This window comes from Pholcus phalangioides, unplaced genomic scaffold (genome assembly GCF_987345545.1).
Source record: "Pholcus phalangioides strain wild (caught in Gottingen) unplaced genomic scaffold, Ppha-v1.0 ptg000008l_1, whole genome shotgun sequence".
Classification (NCBI taxonomy): Eukaryota; Metazoa; Arthropoda; class Arachnida; order Araneae; family Pholcidae; genus Pholcus; species Pholcus phalangioides.
In genome coordinates this window covers 3,712,410-3,736,345 of record NW_028301601.1, presented here as the reverse complement: position 1 = coordinate 3,736,345, position 23,936 = coordinate 3,712,410, and the positions used below count along the sequence as shown (strand labels likewise).

The following is a 23,936-nucleotide window of genomic DNA, read 5'->3' as shown; positions in this document are numbered from 1 at the left end:
GAATCGTTTAAGTCTGAAGGCGGGTTTCAGTCTGTCCAGAGAAACTGCTCGTTTTTTTCCACGAACATCGATATCGATGAAACGGTCCGTCATATGGAGCTTGTGAAGCGGCTTTTGCACTCCATCGTGCCAAATGAATACGTGTAAGCAGTCCTTTAGATGAGGTTGGACTAAAATACTTTGTGGTCCATGACAAGATGTTGGTCGCTGTTGTAATTTTGAAAAATGTTCTTTGATAGTCTCAACAAGTTCTTTTGATGTTTCCCTCGGAGTGGGATCGAATATTTCTCCGGGAAGTCTGAGACTAGTACCGTATACCAATTCCGCGGTGGTAGCTTTCAGATCTTCTTTGAAGACGCTACGGAAACCCCGAGTAATAATATAGTGGGCAAAGCAGTACACCAGTGTTCTGTGTTATATGCTTTGATGGCAGCTTTGAGTGGTCTGTGTAGCTCCTCTACGAGGTCATTTGCTTGCGGGTGATATGGTGAGGACCGCATTCGTTGAATTCCTAGTACTCTTGCCAGTGCTAGGAAGAGGGAGCTCTCGAATTGACGGACTTGATCTGTTGTAATCTTGGATGGCACCCCAAAGCGAGATATCCATGTTGAGTAGAATGTGCGAGCTACAGTCTTGGCGCTGATGTCTGGAATCGGGACCGCCTCCGGCCAACGTGTGAACCTGTTTGTCATAGTTAAACAGTAGGCATTGCCACCAGAAGGAGGAAGAGGACCAATGATATCAAGATGGATGTGATCAAATCGTTCAGTTTGGTAGAGTCGTTAGTTATGGCGGATATTGAAAAACAACTTTCCGCTTGAATGAATCATAACTTTATATTTTGCCGCCATATGGGTGGGAGTTTCAAGGCAACGCGACAAATTTGTAAGTTTTCTGGTGATGGGTCAGGTGGTGAAGGGTTAGGAGAGTTATTGTTAGGCATTTTTGGATACAGACTATTATGCGAATCTAGTTATATAATTGCGAGAATAAGAATATTTGTTATCCTGACCAAACAAAATAGTGATCACAAAAAGGTCCTACCCTGATCCTAATGGCATCGGCGGTGCTGCACGCATTGGGTTTCGGTTGAGTAGATTCTTCATCTTTGTCATCAGAAGGTTGCATTTGTCTTGGTCACCACTGTAACTATCTACTTTTATTGTATCATCGAGAACATAACATGTTGAATCAGCATTATCTTCAGGTCTGCGTTGAGTCACAAAAATCCTCTCGCACAGTCCCTGCACTTGGCAACTGTTGGCCACAGTCTTTGGTGAGCTGCCGCACATCATTGATCTGTTGTCAACCCCAATATATATACTCTAGTATCAATATGCCCTAGACGGATTATGTTATCCTTTGGGATAAATACATAAATGGTAATAAATTTGTATATTGCATCTTTATTGTATGTGTATTTTGTTTTTGTGTGCACTGTTTTGTTGTATATGTGTGAGAAATTTCAAATAATTTTAGTAAAGAATAAAAATTTCAATAGGCTTTCATGAAAATGCCCTATTATTTTCAATGTATTTTCAACAAAAGTTTGTATGGCCAAAATTACGTGAGAATATGAATGTCCCAGGAAATACAAGTCATATAGTCATCCCAGATACATGATTACATGCTTTAATTTTTTTTTTATTGAAGGCAACTCTTTTGAGAGCAAGAAAGGTTATCTATCTATAAAAAAATCTTATTTCAACAAAATTCTTTCTAGAAATTCAGAATCGATGCCAAAAAAAAACGCACATTTGTATTCCACCAAAACTTGACTAGACTTGCCTATATTTCTTGAGTCAAATTCTTCTAATTCTTTTTTTCAAATACATAAGTAGCTGTTTCAAAACATTTTCTTCATCTTTTCAGTGTCCTCTTGTGACTTAGATCTTTTTCAAAAACCTTCATTTGTACGAGTTTCGTACTTTTATAGTATAAAGAGACAAAAAAAAAAAAAGTAAAATATAATATACACTGTTTCAAACATAAAATGATTTTTGCTTAAATGTCATTTGTATTGTAAACTACAATACCAATACTACAATATCGTACTACAATATATATCATAATATATATATATCATACAATACTACAATATATATATATCATAATATAATACTACAATACTACAATATATATCATGATATAATACTACAATACCATCTCCAAAATGATGTCACAAACACAATGTAAATTGTTGCCATTGCGTCAAATAACATTTTATTTAGAGAGAGGGGGAAGATAATTTTTTACAAACAGCCACAGCATCAAGACAATCTAATGTGTTTGTTCTCTCAAATCAGTTTTCTATACTTGCTCATTAGATATTAGTTTGTTTACCATCTACAAGAGTAAAGCAGTATCTGATAAGCCAAAAAACATGGTTACTCTGCAAATCGCAGGAAAGTCAGTTGAGAAGTTTTAGACATGCAGCTAGTGACAAATCATGCTATTCTGTAATGTGACTAGGCCTATAATCACTATAATACGAACTATAATCACTTTTGTTGGGGAAAGTTAAAAAAAACCATTTTGATGGTACTTTGTCCTGAGAAACTGTAATTGACAATAATAAGAGCTTTATCAATTACTAATATCAACATTGCTATTTTTATTTGCAGGGATTCGGAAGCACAGTTTCTCAAAATGGAATTTGGTAATTTCTCTTTTGATTTGCACAAGTCTCTGTATTTTTTATAATAAGGGGCCATTCAGATATTGTGGCAGTAATTTTTTAGGTATTTTTGGGCTGTCCCTCCTTGTCAGCAAAATTGTCAACTCTGCCCCCACCTCCTAACACACATTGGTGGGATCAAAGATGTACATGGGGGGGGGCTCGTGTATTTTCCCCAGATCAAATTTTTTAATGCGAAAATATTTTTTTAAAAATTAAAATTTTAAAAGAAAGAAAATTTCTTTACAATGTTATAATCAATTTCTGTCAATTTCAATGCTATTTGAAGGCTGACAACTCAAAATTTCTGTTTAAAAAATTCATTGCGATGCACCCTCTAAGCCATATTATGTTAAACCCTTGGCTCATGGATCATATGTGGCCCTCGGGTTATCTGATGTGGCCTGCCCCCTCAAACCCAAGTTTAAAAAAACAAATAAGCAGCATATTTACAGATCATCGTTGTGAATGGTGGCACAATTCCATAGTATTTAAGCATGCCATGGCAAATTTTTAGATATCTCAAGTAGGCCGTGGCACATTCACAGATCACATGACCTGCGCAGTTCCAGAACACTTGAGAGGCCCAGGCAACTTTCCAGATCACTTGGATCAATCAAAGTCATCTTGTCTGCTGGGACAAGATGACTTTTCTTTCCGAGTTCACCGCAGCAGAATATCCAGAAAATAAAATGTTTCCTTGATATATTGGGCTGAGAAAAAGCTATCTATCTCACTATAAGATTCTTATTATGCTATGATTATGTTGTCTAAGAGGGGTACCCCATCATACTTTTTCTAATTTTTTGAGTGGGAGCCGTGGAAATGAGAAAAGCTCACAAATGTAACCAAAGTCTCTGAAAAGTCACCAAATTTTGCTTTTGGTATTTGGAGACACTGCAACTTAAGAGGGTAGCATGCCGGAAAGGGTTAAAGCACAAAGACAAGCAGTAGCAATAATACTGAGAGGTCTAGAGATCTTTTGAAAAGACTAATGTTGATTGAGTTGGGATGAGGTTAGGATGTTCGATAGAGTTGAATTTAAAAACTTAAGTAGCCTTTTCAATAGTGATAAAAGAATGTTCGTCTTCCAGCAGGAAATTGGTGTACGGACATTTTGTTAATGTAGAGTATTATTTTATACCAAACATGTTTTGTTAAGTAACATTGAAGCAACAAAAGGTGGGACTTCATAGAAAGTTCTCAGACTGGAAATTTAGATACATTTTAATATCTGAATGTGTGTTTTTTTATGTCTGTATATTATACATGTTTAGAGAAATTCTTATTCAGTATTGGCAGGGGACGAGGGTTAAGGAACATGTCTGCCTTGAATGATGCATTGCCTCAGCCAGGTTTGTATTGATAGCTTTTAAAAACTTCTCATAAATATAATTTTTTTTTATTCTGTACAGGGTATGTTTTAAATACAAATATACAAATACAACGTCACAACAGGTAAAATGCCCAACGAGGTGGCTGAGAAAAAGATGCCCATAACAAATATGGATGTCATATATTTCAAAAAAATCTTGGCCATTGCATTCCCAACTTGGGATTTTACCACTGTCTACATTTGATTGGTCAAACTCTGTAGTGGTGAACCTGTTTCATTTTCGCTCAAAAATTGACACTAAAAGTTTTTGGGGTTAAGATATTCAAAAGAAAATTAGCAATTGAATTGTCAGCAATGTAGCAGCTTGCAAAACATTTGATTTCTTTTTGAGACCCGACTGTACTCTCAACCCCTTGCTGGGGTTATGTTCCAGGGGGTGACAGTGAATAAGGAATTCTGCGAATAATTGAAACCATAGGGGTTCGGTTTTTTTATTGAAATATCATGAGAAAGAGCAGAGTGACAGAAGTAGAAGGGAATGTAAAAAAGGGTGCAGCGAGATTGTTGGCGATGTTTTCTGAAATAACAATTGTGATTTCGGTTTATAGTATCTTCTTCATATCAATTATTTAGACCATTCTTAAATCTCTCCCACTTCAACATGCCGACTTTTTCTTCTTACTTGTCCCACAAGTCTTTTCCACACTACTACTGAAATCCCAGGCTGTGGTCTTTGGCTGTTATGTGCCACTGGGCACACGTGTAATTTTTCTCCTTAGTTATTGGGTTCAGCTATCCATTTTAGTCAAATGGCTTGTACGTTTCATCGAGTTGATGGCTGTTTTCAAGGGGAAAGCGATGCAAATGATTAGATACTTGCGAGCACGGGGCTAGGAGGGCCACTTGCTATAAATCTTTGCTAACTTTTTCCGACACAACCATGCCTCTTTTTTGGTGACAGAATTGAGTTGCTTTGCATCAGTCCGGGGTTGCGAGTGGCTCTATCTATGAAACCAACCTTCACTTGCATTAAATTCTGATGAAATATACGTTTCACCTGCCCTTCTCTTTATAGAACATGAAATTTTATAGCCTTTTCCGTTATAATATTACAATTAATTTGAATACTTTTTTCTAGCAGTCTTGCAAAAAAAACAATTTTCTGTATGCGAAACACATGGATCCCATAGGTGATGCAAAGTTTTCGCTGCCAGAGGTGCAGCCACGGCTGCTCGAATTTCAGATTCATTTTTCTTGATATCTTGCTGTAGATTTCGTAATGGCGGCCCACAGCAGCAATTGACATACTTTTGCCAAACATGGTACATAGTCAATATATCCAATTTTTCTTGTAAAGTTTTAACTTTTTTTTGCCTTTTCGAAGCATTATCATTTGCAGTAGAAAAAAGAGCCATCGTAAACACAACTCAAATTTTACAAGCAAAACACATGATTGACGATCGCTGAGTGTTACCAAAAAAAATTCCAATAAAGGGAAAAACCATGAATATGGAAAACCTGAATATGGGAGGGGGGAGGGGTGTAATATGAAGCTGGTCTATTGATATGCCTTAATATCAAACTTTCTTTTGACTGTTGGCAATTCTTATGATTTTTCAATGATAGTACTTTATTTTTGAACATTTATCAATACTTTTTCTATATAGTTTCAACAGCTCATTCTGTCTTAAAATAAGTCTAAATTTAGCTTTTTTGTCTGTTTATGGCTGAAGTGTTAATTTTTTTTAGAATTTCATAACTCAGTATAAGAGTAATAATATAATTCTGTGTGCAGATGGCAACATTGTCACTTTCAAAATTTTAGGATGGGAAATTTGTAAACAATAGTTTGCCAAAATGCGATATTATTACTTTTTGCTTACTACTACAATTTGCTTCTGCCGTTTTTTTCACAAACGGAAAGAAAGTCACGATTTTGCCACCTAAGTTTTTGACGAACAAGGCTCTGAATTTTTGGGTAAAGTGATTTATGACATTTTGTCATCTGAGCACAGACTTAATCCATGAGATCTTATTTAGACAGTCAAGGAACTTATTGACTGGGGCAGGGTTTTCCAACGTTGAAGCTCAAGCGGAACCCTTGATGATTACAAGACTTTTCTGTGGAACCCTTAACAAATTTTGAATATTTCTTCAATATACGGGGTGTCCCAAAAGTCAGCATGTGCTTTGCGGAACAAGAATCCAAACTTGTAGTAGGTTGAATGTCTAAAATATATATATAAGTTACACGTAGTATGATCATATTTCATTACTTTAATAAAAATTAATTTTGTCAAGCTTGCTAATACTCACCTTTTTAAAATTTTTAAATCATTAATTCGTTATTTTAACATGAGCTATAGGCCCTACATCAATGAAAATAAGTCTTTTTCTCAATAGCAATGTGCTGTTTGATGATCATGGCGCTGTTTTTGTAACGGTTCTTGTTTCAGAAAAGGCACTGGCAAGGACAAAAGAGGGTATCGGAGACGTGAAATACCTGAGCATCTCACTTGTAACTGAGCAAAAACATAAAACATGAGTGTGAAAGTACGGTCAGTTTTTAACAATTGACTCGATGCAGGATTTTTCCCCTGGAGCATGCTAAATGTTTGCTTGTCACGTGATGTTACATGACCAGCTCTGATTGGACATTGAGAGTTAATGTGTTACTGGGGTGCGGGATCTGGTAATTTTTTTGGTGAACTCACCCACGTACGTGATGGTCATTTTGTGGGAAATTTCCCTCAGGTTTTTCTTTCAACATTAAAAAAATAATTCGGAGAAGAAAAATGCAGTTCAATGCCTTTTGGTTGAGTTCTTGTGTGGTTCAAATGACCCCAGACCCTCGCGGATGAGGACCGGATAAAAAAGGGAGACAAGACATTCATGAATATCAAAAAAATTTCAGTTGATTCAATTCGAGCTCCAAATGTTTCAAAAATTATTTGTCTACAATGAATCTATGTAATTATTGTGGATTACAAAAATTTGTCACTATAATAGATTTTCATTGCATATTGTCAACTCGGGCAACACATATTTTAGCACCCCTTTTAATGTTGAAGGAGAGGTTAAAGGGTGAAATTTGTGCTCACTCTGCATAGGCGAAGATAGACTTGCAAGTCTGGGAGGGGGGGGGACACGATGTCAATTCATACATTAGATCAGTCAACTCCACCTTTGACGCTGGGGGTGGGGGGAATGCCCCCACCCGTATCTCCACCCATGTCCCTCTGGTCTGGTGACCCGGGTCACTAGACCTCCCAGTTGCACCCCTGACCGGAATAGTCTAAAAAATACCCCTTCAAAGCACTAAACAGGCAATCAGCAATGTCGACAGCTAGCTGCGAGATCCTCTATAAAGGTTGGCGATGCTCCCTTGAAAGCTGAGATGCATGGTTTGTGAAACTAATGTCCAGTATTGCGAATCCTCCTTTTAGAGATCTTTTGAAAAGCTAGATTCAATTCATATGCTTTGCTTAGATATGGAAAACAAACAAAAAAAAACCCTTTCTTGAAAAAGTGAAATTAAGTTTTTCTTTCTAGTCTTCAGGAGAATGATATAAGAATACTCAAGATTTATAAGCAACGGTGATGTAATGGGAAATAGTCATTTAACTAATTTATAACATGATTTTGAGAAATTTAATGTTGTGGGTAATTTTTTCTGAAGAATGATATAACAAACAAAATGCAATTAAAACCATTGAATTTTTGTATTATTTTCAGAGGTCTATGGGGTGGATGGGATCATTTTCAGCAAAATTTTAATTGCAAGATTTTCACCCTTGTTCAACGTTTTCACGCGGCCTCTTGAATGTTATATAAACAAGATTCCATTTGTGGTTGCGAATCTGTAGAATGGAAAAAATGTCAGGAGAGTTAGAAAGTGTTTTTCTTTTCTCTGTCTTATGATTGCTATTTAGGATTTGTTATTTAGAAAAGAGATAAGAATCCTACATCATGATGCTCAATTGGAGATCACAAGGAAGCGAGACGGGGGCACAGAATGCAAAGAAACAATTTAAAAGTTCTGCATCTTTGGAGGAAGACTGTTCATAAAATTTGCATGTAGGTCTTGAGTTTTGTGAGTACCAATTCCCAGGAAGTTGTATTATAAAAAATTGTTTCAGGTGAAAGTCATAAGAAAATTTTTTAAGCTATCAGTGTTCTGGGATTTTTGGGGTTTTCCATCACTTTTGAGTCCGCGGAATCTCAGAGGTCTTGCCAAACACCAATTGGAAACCCTGGATTAGGGGCTAAGTTAAATGACTGTCAATGTTGTAGGTTAAAAGAAGTGTTACTTAATTTTTGAGAATGAGATGCTCAGTGCACAGTCACAAATCTTTTAATAAAAATGATAGGTTTTAATGATATAACTTATTTTTATATATAAAGGTGGCAATACAGGGTATAGCAATCCCCCACCAACTGATGATTCAGGTTGGATTGAAGACAGTGGGTGGAATGAAGGTACCAATAACACCAGTGCTTGGCAAGAGGATTCATCTAGCAACAGATATGATGGTGGTGGCAGTAACAAGTACAGTGGAGGTGGCAACAGTTATGGCGGCAGTAACAGTTATAGTCAAAATGGATATGGTGGAGGTTCTAATAGAGGTGAATTTTTTGTTTTTGTTTTATTAAAGTGTGTATGAGTGCGGGAACACTATTGAGACCTGGAATTATTTTAGAACAAAATTCGTTTAAAGGAAATTTCTTTACGTTGTTATGAAAAAAATATTCATTATCTATAACCTTTGAGGTTTATTATGAATTATGTCTTTTAGCCTGTTTCAAATGCAATCAGGAAGGGCACATCAGTAGAGATTGCCCAAATAACAGGATAGCGGGCAGGTTTTCAAAATCTTTCAAAGGTATAATTTTCTTTCCTATGTGTGTGCTTTGACTCGTTTTCCTTACGATGCATACGCTTGCTTCATTAGCTTGACCTTATTTTTATCCTGAAGTTCATTTTCCCAATGGTTTCACCTGACCTGATCAATGCTTGCTGTATTGTTTTCTGTGAATGTCATCCAAAAGTAATGCTAGTAGGTTTGTTTCCTTAGTTATATTTAAACTTGATGCTCTTGTACATGTAGGATGCATAAAGCAATGTAGATGCATAAATGAGCTTATAGCTTTAATTTATTTTTGCTCTTTGCAGCATGCATATATTGGATTTAAATTTTTATCTTGTTTTGTGTTATTTCAGCTCTCGTAAAAAATTAGGCATGTACAGTAGTCCTTTATTATATTATATTACTATTTTTCAGTTGTATCATGTTTTGTCTCCAGGCACGTGCAATATACAGTAAAATCTTGATAAGTCGTCACCTCAAGTTATCGAAAAATTACGACTGCTTAAGTGGAGTGACGACAGTTTTAAATGTGCAATGTTGTGAAAATCGTATAAATTTAAAGTTATGACATTTATCAAAGTATGAATGAAAACAAAATTTATAGATTGTGAATGAAAAAATAATAGAGCAATTTTTCATCTTTATCTTTTATTACTTAAATTATTGTGGTAAAATGTACTGTACACTGATTTATACTAGTAATTTTTAATTTAGACTAACAGAGCAACTATTAAAATAGTTAGTTCTCTATTATGAAGAAAAGCTATTGCACATTAAAATAAAATTTGATCTATATATTAAATTAGTGCTTTAATTCTTCACCAGTAGTTTGATACAACTACAAAGTAATCTCAAACACTTTTGACTTGGTGGAAGGGCCCTGGGCAGTTAAAAGTAAATGGAAGATCTCAACTTGGGAAAGAATGTCTGATTTTTTTCAACAAAGATATTTTGTGTGTAAATTTCAAGCCCTAAATTAGTAGAGTCCATGCTTTCTATGATAATTTACAATCTGACAATAAAGTTCGGTGAATAGTCCTGTAACATAAACTTTGGTGAAATGTTAACGAAAGTTACCTTACTGTCCTTCGAAATAGTCACCTCCCATTACTATGCACTGCTGAGATCTCCTATACATATCCTGGAAACTTTGCAAGAAGTCTTCTTTTGGGATGGAGTTCAAAAGCCCTGTCACGTTTCGTTGGATGTCAGGAATATCGTCAAATCTTTCTTTTCAAAGCGAGTTTGAGTCGTGGGAATAGGAAGAAGTCTGGAGGATTAGGATCTGGCGAGTATGCTGGATGTTCAATTTGCACCACCCCCTTTTTTGCCAGGAACTGTTTGACGATATTGGCTGTGTGAGGGCGAGCATTGTCGTGAACACGAAACCATGAACTTTATTGTGCGTACTGAGGTCGTACCCTGCATAGACGTTTCATGAAACGGGTCAAAATTTCAATGTACCTTGCAGTGTTCATCATCGTTCCTTCAGGTAGAAATTCCTTGTGGATAATGCTTTGACGAGGGTTGTCAGCAACACTTTCCTGGCCTTCTCTAAAACGGGCGAACCACTCGTGTACACACTTCATGGACAGTGCTTGATCTTCATAAACACGTACCAGCATCGCGTGAGTTTCTTTCGGTGTCTTGCCAAGCTTAAAACAAAACTTTAAATTGATCTTTTGTTCGTTCATTTTCCTGTTCTCAGTTAAGAACCAACGCACTAAACAAGCACTTTGTAAAACAAGTCTTTCACGGATGATGCTCAACACAAACGATGCTCAACTGAACAACGGTGGCGGCAGATGGTCACCACCTGCCGCTACGCATGTGCAGTGTTTTGCTTCACCAGTGTTGCCAGATCGGCCGTTCTGACTTTATTCACTAAACTTTATTGTCAGAGGTTGTATTATCCGTTGCGCTTTGACTTTATGTTGATTAATTTGATTCTTCGATTTACATAATTTTTGATGTTCTTGCACTATATGTAATCTTTGACGTATCAATAAATTTTTGTTTGGCTGTAGATATCCTGGTCCTTTCCCCCGGGGGGCAAAGTGCTTATGTTGCTTCTTGCGACAGAGCCTGGGTGTCTTGCAGTTTCTCTAGTAGAGCCCATGCAGAAAGGAGATCTAGCTTGAACAGTCCCCAACATTCCAAAAACCTTAGTTGATAAATGAACTTCCCTAGCGTAACTTTTGTTACTTAAATTGTTCCGTTTGGGTATATAGGATTTTATGCTGACTTTTAAGCATATGGCAATGTTGTTAATAACCTCTTTTTTTAATGGGAGCCGTAAAAATACTCGGTTTCTCTTCCTCAAACTTTTTCATAGTGATGAGTTAACCGAAATTAGCGACGAGTAAACGAGGGTTTAATAACATTGTCTATGAGAGCTGGAAGGGCCTGAACAAAAATGACGACTTAAGGTATTCGACTACGTTGAAAACGCCATCTTGGAAGAAAATATGGATTTTCATTTTGTTATTTTTTATAAAAGCCCTATTTGTTGCGATTCCAAAACGGGCTTTGTTTTGTTTATATGATGCTTAGAATAAAAGTTACGTTCACTTTAGTGTTGTGTTTGTACATACAAGTAATACGCGAATAAAGACTTTAAACGTGTTTTATGAAGAATGTTATTTTTGACATTTTACTTGACTTACATATAGTGCAAGAACATCAAAAATTATGTAAATCGAAGAATCAAATTAATCAACATAAAGTCAAAGCGCAACGGATAATACAACCTCTGACAATAAAGTTTAGTGAATAAAGTCAGAACGGCCGATCTGGCAACACTGGTGAAGCAAAACACTGCACATGCGTAGCGGCAGGTGGTGACATGATTTGTAAAAATTGATTCATTGCATCCTTACGAAATTTTAATGTGATATTTTGCTATATATCGTTGAGGTTATGAACCAAAATTTAAGATCTATCACATATATTTTTTGAATTAGTGTTTTACAGAGAAAATGTAGGATGAAATTTCAAAAAATGTACACTTACTCAAACATATTTTGCTGTAACTTAAGAACATATCATGCAATCCTTTAAATTTTGGTTCATTACCTGCAACATTACTAGTTAAATGCACTGTGAAAATCACAAATCATTTCATTAATAAAATTTTTTGTAATCCTGTTTCGAATATCACATGAATTTTGCCTAAAATTTGACAAAACCGACTTTTTCATAGAAAATATACACTGAAGAGCCAAAAAAAAAAACTGGTGCACCTGCCTAATATCGTGTAGGGAGCCCGCAGAAGTGCCGCAACACGACGTGGCATGGACTTGACTAATGTCTGAAGTAGTGCTGCAGGTAATTGACACCATGAATCCTGCAGGGCTGTCCATAAATCCATAGGAGTAAGAGGGGGTGGAGATCTCTTCTGAACAGCACGTTGCAAGGTATCCCAGATATGTTCAATAATGTTCATGTCTGGAGATTTAGGTGGCCAGCGGAAGTGTCTAAAGTCGGAAGAGTGTTCCTGGAGCCACTTTGTAGCAATTCTGGACGTGTGGGGTGTCGCATTGTCCTGCTGAAATTGTCCAAGTCCGTCGGAATGCACAATGGACATGAATGGGTGCAGGTGATCAAACAGGATGCTTACGTACCTGTCACCTGTCAGTCGTATCAGGGGTCCCATATCACGCCAACTGCACACGCCCCATACCATCACAGAGCCTCCACCAGCTTGAGCAGTCTTCTGTTGACATGTGGTTGTCTCCATACCCGTACACGTCCATCAGCTCGAAGCAATTGGAACCGAGACTCGTCAGACCAGGCAACAAATATTTCCAGTCGTCGATGTCGGTGTTGTTATGCGAGGCGTAATGCTTTGTGTCGTGCAGTCATCAAGGGTACACGAGTGGACCTTCGGCTCCGAAAGCCCATATCGATGACGTTTCGTTGAATGGTTCACACGCTGACACTTGTTGATGGCCCAGCATTGAAATCTGCAGCAATTTGCGGAAGGGTTGCACGTCTGTCACGTTTAATGATTCTCGTCAGTCCCGTTCTTGCATGATCTTTTTCTGGCCGCAGCGATGTCGTAGATTTAATTTTTTACTGGATTCCCGATATTCACGGTACACTTGTGAAATGGTCGTACATGAAAATCCAAATTTCATCGCTACCTCGGAGATGCTATGTCCCATCTCTCGCGCGCCGACTATAACACCATGTTCAAACTCACTTAAATCTCGATAACCTGCCATTTTGTAGCAGCAGTAACCGATCTAACAACTATGCCAGACACTTGTTGTGTTATATAGGCGTTGCTGACAGCAGCGCCATACTCTGATTGGTTCCATATCTCTTTATTTGCATACGCATGCCTGTACCAGTTTTTTTGGCTCTTCAGTTTAATAGATAGACCAAAATTTGCCACTGTTTTCACCATTTCGAGACACTTTAAATACATTTTTTGATAGAAAGTTCACTCCAGAACCATTTTAAAGAAAAGTGACAAGAAAGGTGGTAGGATACATTAACCGGAGTGACGACTTAACAAGGTTTTACTGCATATATGATGAGGGACTATTAAAGTTTCAATGGCACTCTCAGTGGAATTTCATGTTAGTTGGGAATCAACCCCCATAACTAACACTATATTATTCCTAAAATATCTTGCACCATTTCATAGTGATTTAGTACATAGCTAGACCAGCGATTCACGATGACACTTTTTTATTTGTTTTCTGATTGTTTAAAAATTTGAAGCTTCTGAATTCTTATCCGATAAATTCATGATTCTAATTTTATTTATTATAAAATTGAGAGAAGCTAGACTTGATTCATGAAAATTTCGTAGCACATAGACTCCTTGCGTTTTCTAATAGTTTACTTAAAAGAAATGCAATAACTGGGTGGATCGCAATCTGGATAGCAGTCAAAGCTATTGATATCTTATGTTATTAGAATATCACTTAAAAAACATATAAAATTTATTCACTTAATCTGCCTGTAAAATCAAGTTTTGATGAAACAAGACTTCACTGCTTATGAAGTAATTCATAAATTGCTTGTAGCTTTATCTATTCCTATTGTTTCTAAAGATGACTGTATTTTTAGGTGGCGGCAGTGGTGGAAGAACATGCCACAAATGCAATCAAGAAGGTCACATAGCAAGAGACTGTCCGAATAACACGGGTGGTGGAAGCGGTGGTCGTGCATGTCATAATTGTGGCGAAGAAGGACACTTTGCTCGTGAATGCCCATCTGGAGGTGGTGGCAACAGAGGAAGAGGTTGCCATAGATGTGGGGAAGAAGGTCATATGGCTAGAGAATGTCCCAGTGGTGGTGGTGGTGGAGGAGGAGGAGGAGGCGGCGGCGGCGGCTTTGGAGGAAGTAATAGAGCCTGTCACAGATGTGGGGAAGAAGGCCATATAGCCAGAGAATGTCCCAGTGGCGGCGGCGGAGGAGGAGGTGGTGGCGGCTTTGGAGGTGGAAGTAGAGCCTGTCACAAATGTGGGGAAGAAGGCCATATAGCCAGAGAATGTCCAAACAGTGGAGGTGGTGGCGGCGGCGGCGGCGGCGAGAACAACAGCTCCAGTGGTTGTCGCAATTGTGGCGAAGATGGACATTTTGCTAGAGATTGTACTAAACCAAAGCTTGGTCCAGATGGTAAGTAGGTCTTTGCGCTTATTAAATACAGTATGTTAACATGCATAAGAAATACTTTTTTTGTTAAAAAAAATAAGGATTTCTTATATATTGGTAGTATTATATATATATCCAACTTTTTCCAAATTTTAAGTTAAATTCTGGGGTTCCTTGTACACGTTCAGCCTCGGGGCAAAAGTCTCACCATGCAAGACGACATTGGTTATGTCGTGTCACTGTAGCGTATAAGCCGCATCAATGCAAAAAGCGATCCAGAAAATTCTCAACTGTGTTCCTAGCTAGATAAAATGCATAAAAAATTAGTATTCTCCGAGAGATTAATGCACTATAGTTTGAGTGTTTTTACACATAAATATGTAGTGTCCCCCGAAATTGACTGATGGTTATTAAAATAGAATAGCAAGGAAATGGTGACATATATTAGTCATTGTTTTGGAATCTTAATGTGCAAAGTCTGGAATTTTTCAGATGCACGTTCAGGTTGCAAGGGGTTGCTTAGTTATTGAAATAAAAATGTCAACTTTTTATATGGACACCCTGTTCTTAAAAACCCTATTACAAAGTTGTTGCATTGTCTCCCGAGGCCAAAAAAAACTTTTCATGTAATCGCAGAGGTATCTAAATTCGAAATTCTGAGAAAAGTTGTTAAAAAAAGCATTGCTTGTTAGTTTATGTTGGTTTTTCCCTAACTCTTCTCAGATTTTTATATTCAGATATCTGTGAAAATTGAACTTGAAAACATTTTTTTTGGCATCAGGAGATAAGACAAATTTCTGATTGAGTTATTTAGCAAAGATTATCCATATGAAAAGTAATTTTTTTAAATTTTAATAATCAGACAACCCCTTGTAATGTGAATTTGCAAAGTCGGGAATTTCAGATAAGTTGTATTCCACAAGAATGATTTAAATATTTTCTTGCTGTCGCATTGTGAAAACAGTTGATTCAGGATACTTTGTATATTGAAAGATTTATCCTTATAAGGTTGTTCTTCTCTCAAACTATGTTCCGCTGAGACGAAAATGGGGAGCAATACTGATGAATTATGGGAGATATACAAAACATAACATGGTCTTGCATACCTGAGATACTTCTGTGCTTTAAAAGATGTTGCCTATAATCTGGCGTTAAAGATACAAGTACTTCAAAATGTTTCTAACTATCAAATTAATGAATGTCAGTTGCATATCTGACTGTGTGCTTTGGTTTTTTTTATCGTGTATAAATTTCAATAGTGTTTCAAACATTAAATGATTTCTGCTTAGATTTCATTTGTGCGTTAAACTGCAGTGGTTTTGTAGAACCAAAATGGTTTTGTAATGAAAGCAAAACCAATAAAACTCTATCTTGTTTAAAAAAATTAAAATGAGAACTATATAACTTTTTTTAAACATTAATCTTGAATAAATTAACGTTTTGAGCTCATTAAAATTAAAAATGAGTGAATGTGTAACAAATTTAATTTAATTTTTGGAAAAATCTTTTTTTATCATCTACAATAAGGATGTCCTTGAATTTTTAAATTTAGCCTGGAAAAGTACTTGAATAGTCCTTAAGTTTTTTTTATTTCCAAGGAGTATGAGCTGTGGATCAAATTCTAAAAACCACTAAGATTACCTTGACAATGCAGAGAAATAAAGAAAGAAAAGTTTAATTTAGCTGACATTTCTCAGTAATCACATTTGTTGAGAAACAAATTAATGTAAAAAAATAAATTGAGTGGTCGGGGAGGGGGGGGGGAGACAATTTCAGTCCAAAAAAATTGAAATTGTTTTGTTTTAGTCTCTTTCAACCACTTAAACAGAGGCAGAAATACTTTCAGTCCGCTGTATAGAAGAATAAAGATAGAACATAAGGGGGAACAATGATTTTTAGTGCACATATGAAAAAATTATCAGTCCAGCATATGCACAGGAAGCAATATTTTAGTGTGCATATTTGTTTTGCTTTGCTGATGTGTAGTTTGTGCTTATGAATTTCAGGTTAGTTCATGTATCAAAGCATCACTGAGTATAGAATTATGTTGTGTTTTACACAAATGTCTTGTGTCAAGATTCCAGTTAAATGGATGGAAGTGGTAAGCTTCTCATGGTTTAAACCAGTGTTTCCCAAAGTGGATGATGGGACTCTTCGGGAGGGGGGGGATACCAGCTTCAGACACGATTGGGGTCTACGAGTGGACATAAGGGGACGATGGGAGGACGAGAGGAAAAAATAAGTTTTCGACAACTGATCCTTTTTCCAAGGAAGCCTTTGTAAATATCCGTGCCTGTGGGGGGGGGGGAAGAACTTAATATTGCACACATAGTTACATAGTTGCACTTGTTTCATCTGAACAGAGCTAAAGTGCTTTTTCTCACCTTTGAATATGCACTATACATTCCAGATGTATTGTAATTGTAATTGATCTATAAAGCTTATTGTTGCAGATTTAGCACCCTCTGGGACCGGTTTTGCTAATGACTGAAGTCATTATTGGAGGCATGCCCCCCAAAGACGGGGTGATTCTGGTTTCAGGGCCCAAAAATGATTCTCATCATTTTTTTCACGTTATAATAAAATTCATTACAGCAAACCCTCAAAGAGCCTAGCCTTGGGGTAGGATGTATGGGAAGGGGGGGGGGCATGATTTTAGCATCATTGTTCATTCACCTATGGCTGTAGGTCTTTTTTGTATGTTTTTTATACATAATGACTCATTGGCCGCTGTGGTGGTCGAGTGGTTATAGTGCTGGACTCGTGATGCAAGGATCCGGGTTCGAACCCCACAGTGGTGGTCGGCTGAAGTTGGTTTTCTGTGGTTCCCAACTTCAAGGCGCAAATGCGAGCCGATCTCCCTGTTAAAAAGTCTCGCCACAGAGAGCAACAGTCCTACAACGGTAAATCATTCAACCATAACACTTCACTCATAGTTAGTAAAACTGGGGGCAGATGACTGCACTACACATAACAAGCATTACACAGAAACAAACTATACGTAGGCTGCACTACACGTACACGCACATTCCCGCATTTACCGATTCGTTGGGGGGGTTCATGTGTGGGGTAGCAGTAGTAGGTAGGGGCTCGGGGATCCATGATGTTCTTAAGTCAGCCACCTCGTTGGGCAATTTGCCTGTTGTGGCGTTGTATTTGTACTGTATGTAGTTGTCGCCAAACTTTTGTCGTCCGCGGCTCCGTTTACCCTAGGCTACTAGTAATGGTTATCTGCAGCTTTTTCAAGAAAAGTATACTAGCTATTGTGCATTGATAAAATAACTGCTTACGCAGACACAAACATCAGTAGTCAACAGCTCGCTACACATAACAAGCATTACAGAGAAACAAAAAAACTTCGTCAGGTTTCACTACACGTACACGCACATTCCCGCATGTACCGATTCATTGGGGGTTCCGCAGGGGGCTAGGTGCATGTGTGGTGTAGCAGTAGTAGGTAGGGCCTCCAAAAAATGGCTCGGGGATCCATGATGTTCTTAAGTCAGCCACCTCGTTGGGCAATTTGCCTGTTGTGGCGTTGTATTTGTATTATATACGGGGTGATTATAAAAAAACTATCCTGACATATGGGTCCCTAACTATCATACCATTCACAGAAACTGAATGAAATTTTGGCATAAGGTATTTTGAGGTATGTGCTCAAGAATGATATGGAAAACAACAGTGTCAGTTGAGCATCTGAGTAATTTTTTCGTACAATCTTACGCATATTTCACATATTTACATTATTTTAATTTCCTGTTAACGTTTTTCATTTTCCTATTTATTATCTAGCTTTAGCAATAGTGTTAGTATGTCTCGACTAGTTTTGTGTAGAGCTTGCGACGGGAGGTTTCCCTGGTCTAGGGGTATAGTAGCTGATAAGTTCAATTGTAAAGGGTTCCCTGATAGGAAAAGGCTGGAACTAGAGGTCGACGCTTTACGGGAAAAAGTTAGGATGCTAGAGGGCCCGGTTATAACGGAGCCTCTGGTGGTCGAGCCACCTGTTGATGAAGAAGCAATCTCCATGAACAATGACAGTTTAGAGGGCGAATGGGTAGTCGTGGATGAGGTAGAGGGGGATAGTGGTAGGGGTTTAATCATCGGCGATTCTATGGTTAGGGAACTTGGGAATCGAGTGTGTAGGGATTTTCGGGGTTTCGAGCGCTGTTGTCTTCCTGGGGGTAAGATTGGCAACGTTTGAGACGTTTTTCATCGCCGAAAGTTGCCCTTGCGGGTGATTCTGTGGGTGGGAACGAATCAGGTAGGAGCGAATATTAGTGAGTCTGTCAGAGTACCGGGATTTACTATTATCCGCTAGGGAGGGGGGGGGGGGCTCAGAGATGTGGCAGTGATTCCAGTGTTGCCAAGGGGTAGCAGGGGGTATAGAAGTAGGATCCACCAATTCAATATAGGTTTGAAGGACATTAGCTCCTCACTTGGGGTCACGTTCTTGGAGCTTCCCGCATTTACCAATAGGTGGCTTCGTTCGGATGGGATCCATCTAAATAAGAGAGGGGTCTGGGAGGTTTACAGTAGTCTTAGGTCAGGTTTTTTACTCCCATACCACGTGGTCGGGAATGCGGGTTAGTTAATGATAATCACAACAGTGCTGACGGGGAATTACCCACCTTGACTTGGATGGCTTTTCGATTGACACTAAATCACCGGGCGAATTCAAATGTGTGTTAATAAATGCCAGGAGCTTGGGTGATAAGAAAGATTTTTTAGAAACTATGATAGTTTTGGAGGGCCTGGATCTTATAGCAATTACAGAATCTTGGGCAAACGATGGGGATGAATCTTTCTTAAACATCTCAAGTTACGATACTTTTTTGAGAAATAGACCTGATGGGAAAGGGGGGTGGAGTGTTGATATACGTGAAATCCTGTTTGAAGGCTAGAGAGTGTAACGTGCAGAGAAGTGATATTGAAACTATATGGGTTGAGCTTGTGAACAAAAGACGTCATAAACTTATTTTTGGGGTTTGTTACAATCCACCGAATAGGGATCAAAACTACAACGCCAAATTGCACAATGAAATTTCCTACATGTGTAAGCGTAAGAGGGTTCTCATACTAGGGGATTTCAATTACCCAGGTATTGATTGGGAGAACCTTTCAGCTAGAGATCAGTATGAAAGAGACTTTCTTAAGTTGGTGCTCGAAAATTTTTTATATCAGCATGTACCAGAAGCCACTAGGGGTACTGCTATTTTGGATTTAGTTCTTACTAGTTCTGAGGATCTAGTTGAACATGTTTCGGTGGGGGAAGAGTTTTCTTCCAGTGATCATCGTATCGTCAGATTTCACTAACTTTTCCTCGGGTAAGGTTGATAACAAAAGACTGGTTCCTTGTTTTTGAAGAACTAACTTTGATGTTTTGATAGGAAGGTTAGCGGAAGTTTTCAAAGACCGGTTGGAATCAGTAGGGGTGGTAAGTCAATGGGTAGAATTTAGTAAGAAGCTGTCCTATGTATTGCACGACGTCATACCTTTTGTTTGAAAAAAGCGTGTTTGTACATCGCACCCTCTATGGTTCATGGATAGCGTGCGGAACCTTTATCTTGAAAAGAAAAGAGCATTTAGAGAGTATAAAAGTGGACAAGGTGACATCATTGTTTACTGATAAAAAAAGACTGTTGGAGGAAGCGATAAAGGATAGTAAAAACGAAGTTGAATCTAGGTCTTGGGTTGAATCCGACCCAAAATCATTTTTTCGATATGTCAATAATGGATGTAAGGGGACGGTTGGCTCCATCTCGATAGGAGGCTCTAGGGTAGAGGGCAATGTAGGCATGTGTAGTGCTTTCAATGACTTTTTCGCGTCAGTTTTTTATGGAGATAATGATATTCGATATACAGGTGTTGCATGAGGTAATAAAACCATCGATATTCAAGTAGAAGACGTGGAGGTCCTAAATCTTCTAAGAAATGTATGTGCAAGCAAAGGACCAGATGATATCTATCCCAGGGTCCTCGGGGAATGTGCTAATGAATTGTTGGGTCCAGTTGCACAGATATACAGGAGTAGTGTTGCTGAGGGTATCGTCCCAAGGGATTCGAAACTTGGTAATGTTGTTCCGATATTTAAGAAGGGTAGTAGAGAAGCTGTGTCCAGTTATCGTCCAGTGAGTTTGACGAGCTCCCTCTCGAAAATTTTGGAAATTATCATCAAAAGGCAGTTTGTGAAGTGGATAGACGAGAATAATGTATTGTCGGATAATCAGCATGGGTTCAGGAAGGGGAAGTCATGTGTAACTAACCTCCTTTGCTTCTATGATCACGTGACTGAGGCTTAGGGTAAGAGCAAAAATGTAGATGTTGTTTACTTTGATTTCCAGAAGGCATTCGATCGGGTCCAACATGGTAAACTCTTGAAGTGTTTACACGAGATTGGAATTGGGGGCAACTTGCTGAATTGGATAGAATCGTGGTTAAGAGATAGGTTGCAACGAGTTATGGTGAACGGGGAATTCTCTGGTTGGACGTCACAAGTGGAGTTCCTCAAGGAAGTGTCCTTGGCCCCATACTTTTTTCACTTTTTATCGATAAACTCGATCAGGGTATCGATGGGATTACTAGCAAATTCGCAGATGTGAAGTTAATGGGGGTAATCGGGAATCAAAGCGATAGGGAGTCGTTCCAGACCAGTCTAAACAGGATTGCAGCATGGGCAAAGGAATGGAGCATGACGTTTAGCGTTGATAAGTGCTTAGGTTTTCTGAACATTGTTCAGCGGTGGTCAAAAAAGCGAATAGAATGATTGGTCTCATTTTCAAAAAGGTCTCTTCGCGTTCTAAAGTCATTCTTCCGCTTTTTCGAGGCTTAGTTCGTCCTGGACTGGAGTATGCTGTAAGGTTTTGGAGACCATACCTACAGAGGGACATAGACTTGGTTGAAGAGGTGCAGAGAAGAGCTACGAGTGTCTTTATTGGCACACAGGGCCTGAGTTATGAAGATAGACTTCATTTTTTGAATATGTTTACATTGGATGAACGCAGGTGTCGAGGAGATATGATCGAAGTGTTCAAAATTTTCAATGGGATGGATAGGATGGACCATGAACTTTTAGTACACCGCCAATCGACTGCTTTTACAAGGGGACACCAGTATCGATTGGTGAGGGACAATGCAAGGTTATGGTGTCCCAGGGAATTTTTCTCTAATAGGGTTGTTAATAAATGGAATAGCTTACCCCCGGAGGTAGTAAATTGTAACACAATTGACACGTTCAAAAAGAAATACGATAAACATGTTGGGGTAAATTGAAGCTATCCATACTTAGAATAAGACAACCATAAGTATTCTTTATGGGCATTGTATAATATTTTATGTGTATATGTTTATAATTTTTGTTAATTGCATTTTTAATTGGGTTGCTGTATTTTTAAAGTTTGACATCTATATTTTTATGGGCATCTTTTTCTCAGCCACCTCGTTGGGCATTTTGCCTGTTGTGGCATTGTATTTGTATACAGTGGAACTTCCCACAACTGGCACTCCCGTTGAAGCTGCATATAACCAGAGATGGCATTGATGGGCTATAACGTATCAAATGTCTGGAGTTTTGGAAAAGGACATGAATTTTGTTCACGCGCCTTCCGAGACGCGTTCTTTCCTAGTTCTAAGAAGGAAAAAAAAAACCAACTTTTCTCCCCTTTATTTTTTACCATGTATCATGATTGCACGACCTTGAAAAAAGTGGTTTTACTACTGTACACTGTACTGTAGTGATATACACATGGGTTGTTGAAGATATTTAGTTGCTTCCCTTAATGAGGGGACTGTGTATAGAATTTTCAAATTTCAGAGTTTGTTCCCCTGCAGATTTTCTCACCTCTGGTTACATACTGGAAATTATGGTATTTTCACGGCTATCTGCCAGCATTCAAAGACAGCGTCTATACGACATAAATTTGCCTCGTTCCTACAAGATTGCAAATGCGCTTTCCTTTTGATAAATCTTAAAGGATTTGGAACACCTGTTCAAAGTGAAAACATTTTAGAGATCATTCGGGGGGGGGGGGGGAAACATGAATCTGTAAAAACTCTACCTTGAATATCCAGTTTTGTCATTTATAGCTGCTATGCAGTAGTCGTCGTTTTGCATCGTGAAAATCACTGGTGTGTACATGGAATTGGCTTTTGAAGGGAGACTAGGATTTCTTCCACAGAAAATTGTGGGTCACTAATGCTCAAATAAATTTAAATTTACATAAAAAGGCAGTATTTTCTGATATTCTAATTTTTTACAAATTTTAAATTTATTTTTTTGGGGGAGTCGATGCCCCCATACCCCTAAGGGGGGGGGACTCTGGGGGGAATATCCGGGTTTCGGACTCACGATTATGCAGTGGTAATTGGCTAAAAATACAATTTTTCTAAGGTTTTTCCAATTTTGAGTTGGCTATTCCTTTGAAAAAAGCTGTGGTTGCCATGAAAATCAGACCTATTACACAAATATGTATACATTAAACTTCAAATCTCCCTCGGGACTGGCGAGTCTAGTGTCTTGGGATCTGGACCAGAAGGGACATCAAATTCACCCTTTATAACTGCTTCTACATTACATGGGTGTACCAAAATGTGTGCTTGCCCTGTTTGAGAAAGTATCTTTAGTCCGTTTCAGGTTAACTTTGCAGTGAAGGGGAAGCTACGAGGGAACCGCATCACTTGTTGCTATGGGAACGAAAGCCTCTTAACCAATGTATCGATGCGCAGCCTCGCTTAGGTATGGCCAATTCTCCTTTGAAAAAAGCTGTGGTTGCCATGAAAATCAGACCTACTACACAAATATGTATACATTAAACTTCAAATCTCCCTCGGGACGGGCGAGTCTAGTGTCTTGGGATCTGGACCAGAAGGGACATCAAATTCACCCTTTATAACTGCTTCTACATTACATGGGTGTACCAAAATGTGTGCTTGCCCTGTTTGAGAAAGTATCTATAGTCCGTTTCAGGTTAACTTTGCAGTGAAGGGGAAGCTACGAGGGAACCGCATCACTCGTTGCTATGGGAACGAAAGCCTCTTAACCAATGTATCGATGCGCAGCCTCGCTTAGGTATGGCCAATTCTCCTTTGAAAAAAGCTGTGGTTGCCATGAAAATCAGACCTACTACACAAATATGTATACATTAAACTTCAAATCTCCCTCGGGACGGGCGAGTCTAGTGTCTTGGGATCTGGACCAGAAGGGACATCAAATTCACCCTTTATAACTGCTTCTACATTACATGGGTGTACCAAAATGTGTGCTTGCCCTGTTTGAGAAAGTATCTATAGTCCGTTTCAGGTTAACTTTGCAGTGAAGGGGAAGCTACGAGGGAACCGCATCACTCGTTGCTATGGGAACGAAAGCCTCTTAACCAATGTATCGATGCGCAGCCTCGCTTAGGTATGGCCAATTCTCCTTTGAAAAAAGCTGTGGTTGCCATGAAAA

General features: G+C 38.4%; 1 protein-coding gene across 2 annotated transcripts in view; it reads left to right on the top strand.

Annotated features, from left to right (window-relative positions):
* The window catches only part of LOC149083506 (ATP-dependent RNA helicase vasa-like), an 88,790-nt gene that overhangs the window by 22,993 nt on the left and 41,861 nt on the right, over positions 1-23,936 (top strand). The window contains exons 3-7 of one of the 2 annotated variants that reach the window (XM_089234023.1): positions 2,625-2,659; positions 3,971-4,032; positions 8,418-8,639; positions 8,810-8,896; positions 13,964-14,515. In XM_089234023.1, the coding sequence (XP_089090149.1) occupies positions 2,625-2,659; positions 3,971-4,032; positions 8,418-8,639; positions 8,810-8,896; positions 13,964-14,515 (958 nt within the window). The remainder of the gene's footprint in view (positions 1-2,624; positions 2,660-3,970; positions 4,033-8,417; positions 8,640-8,809; positions 8,897-13,963; positions 14,516-23,936) is intronic. The other variant, XM_089234024.1, reaches the window with a different exon arrangement.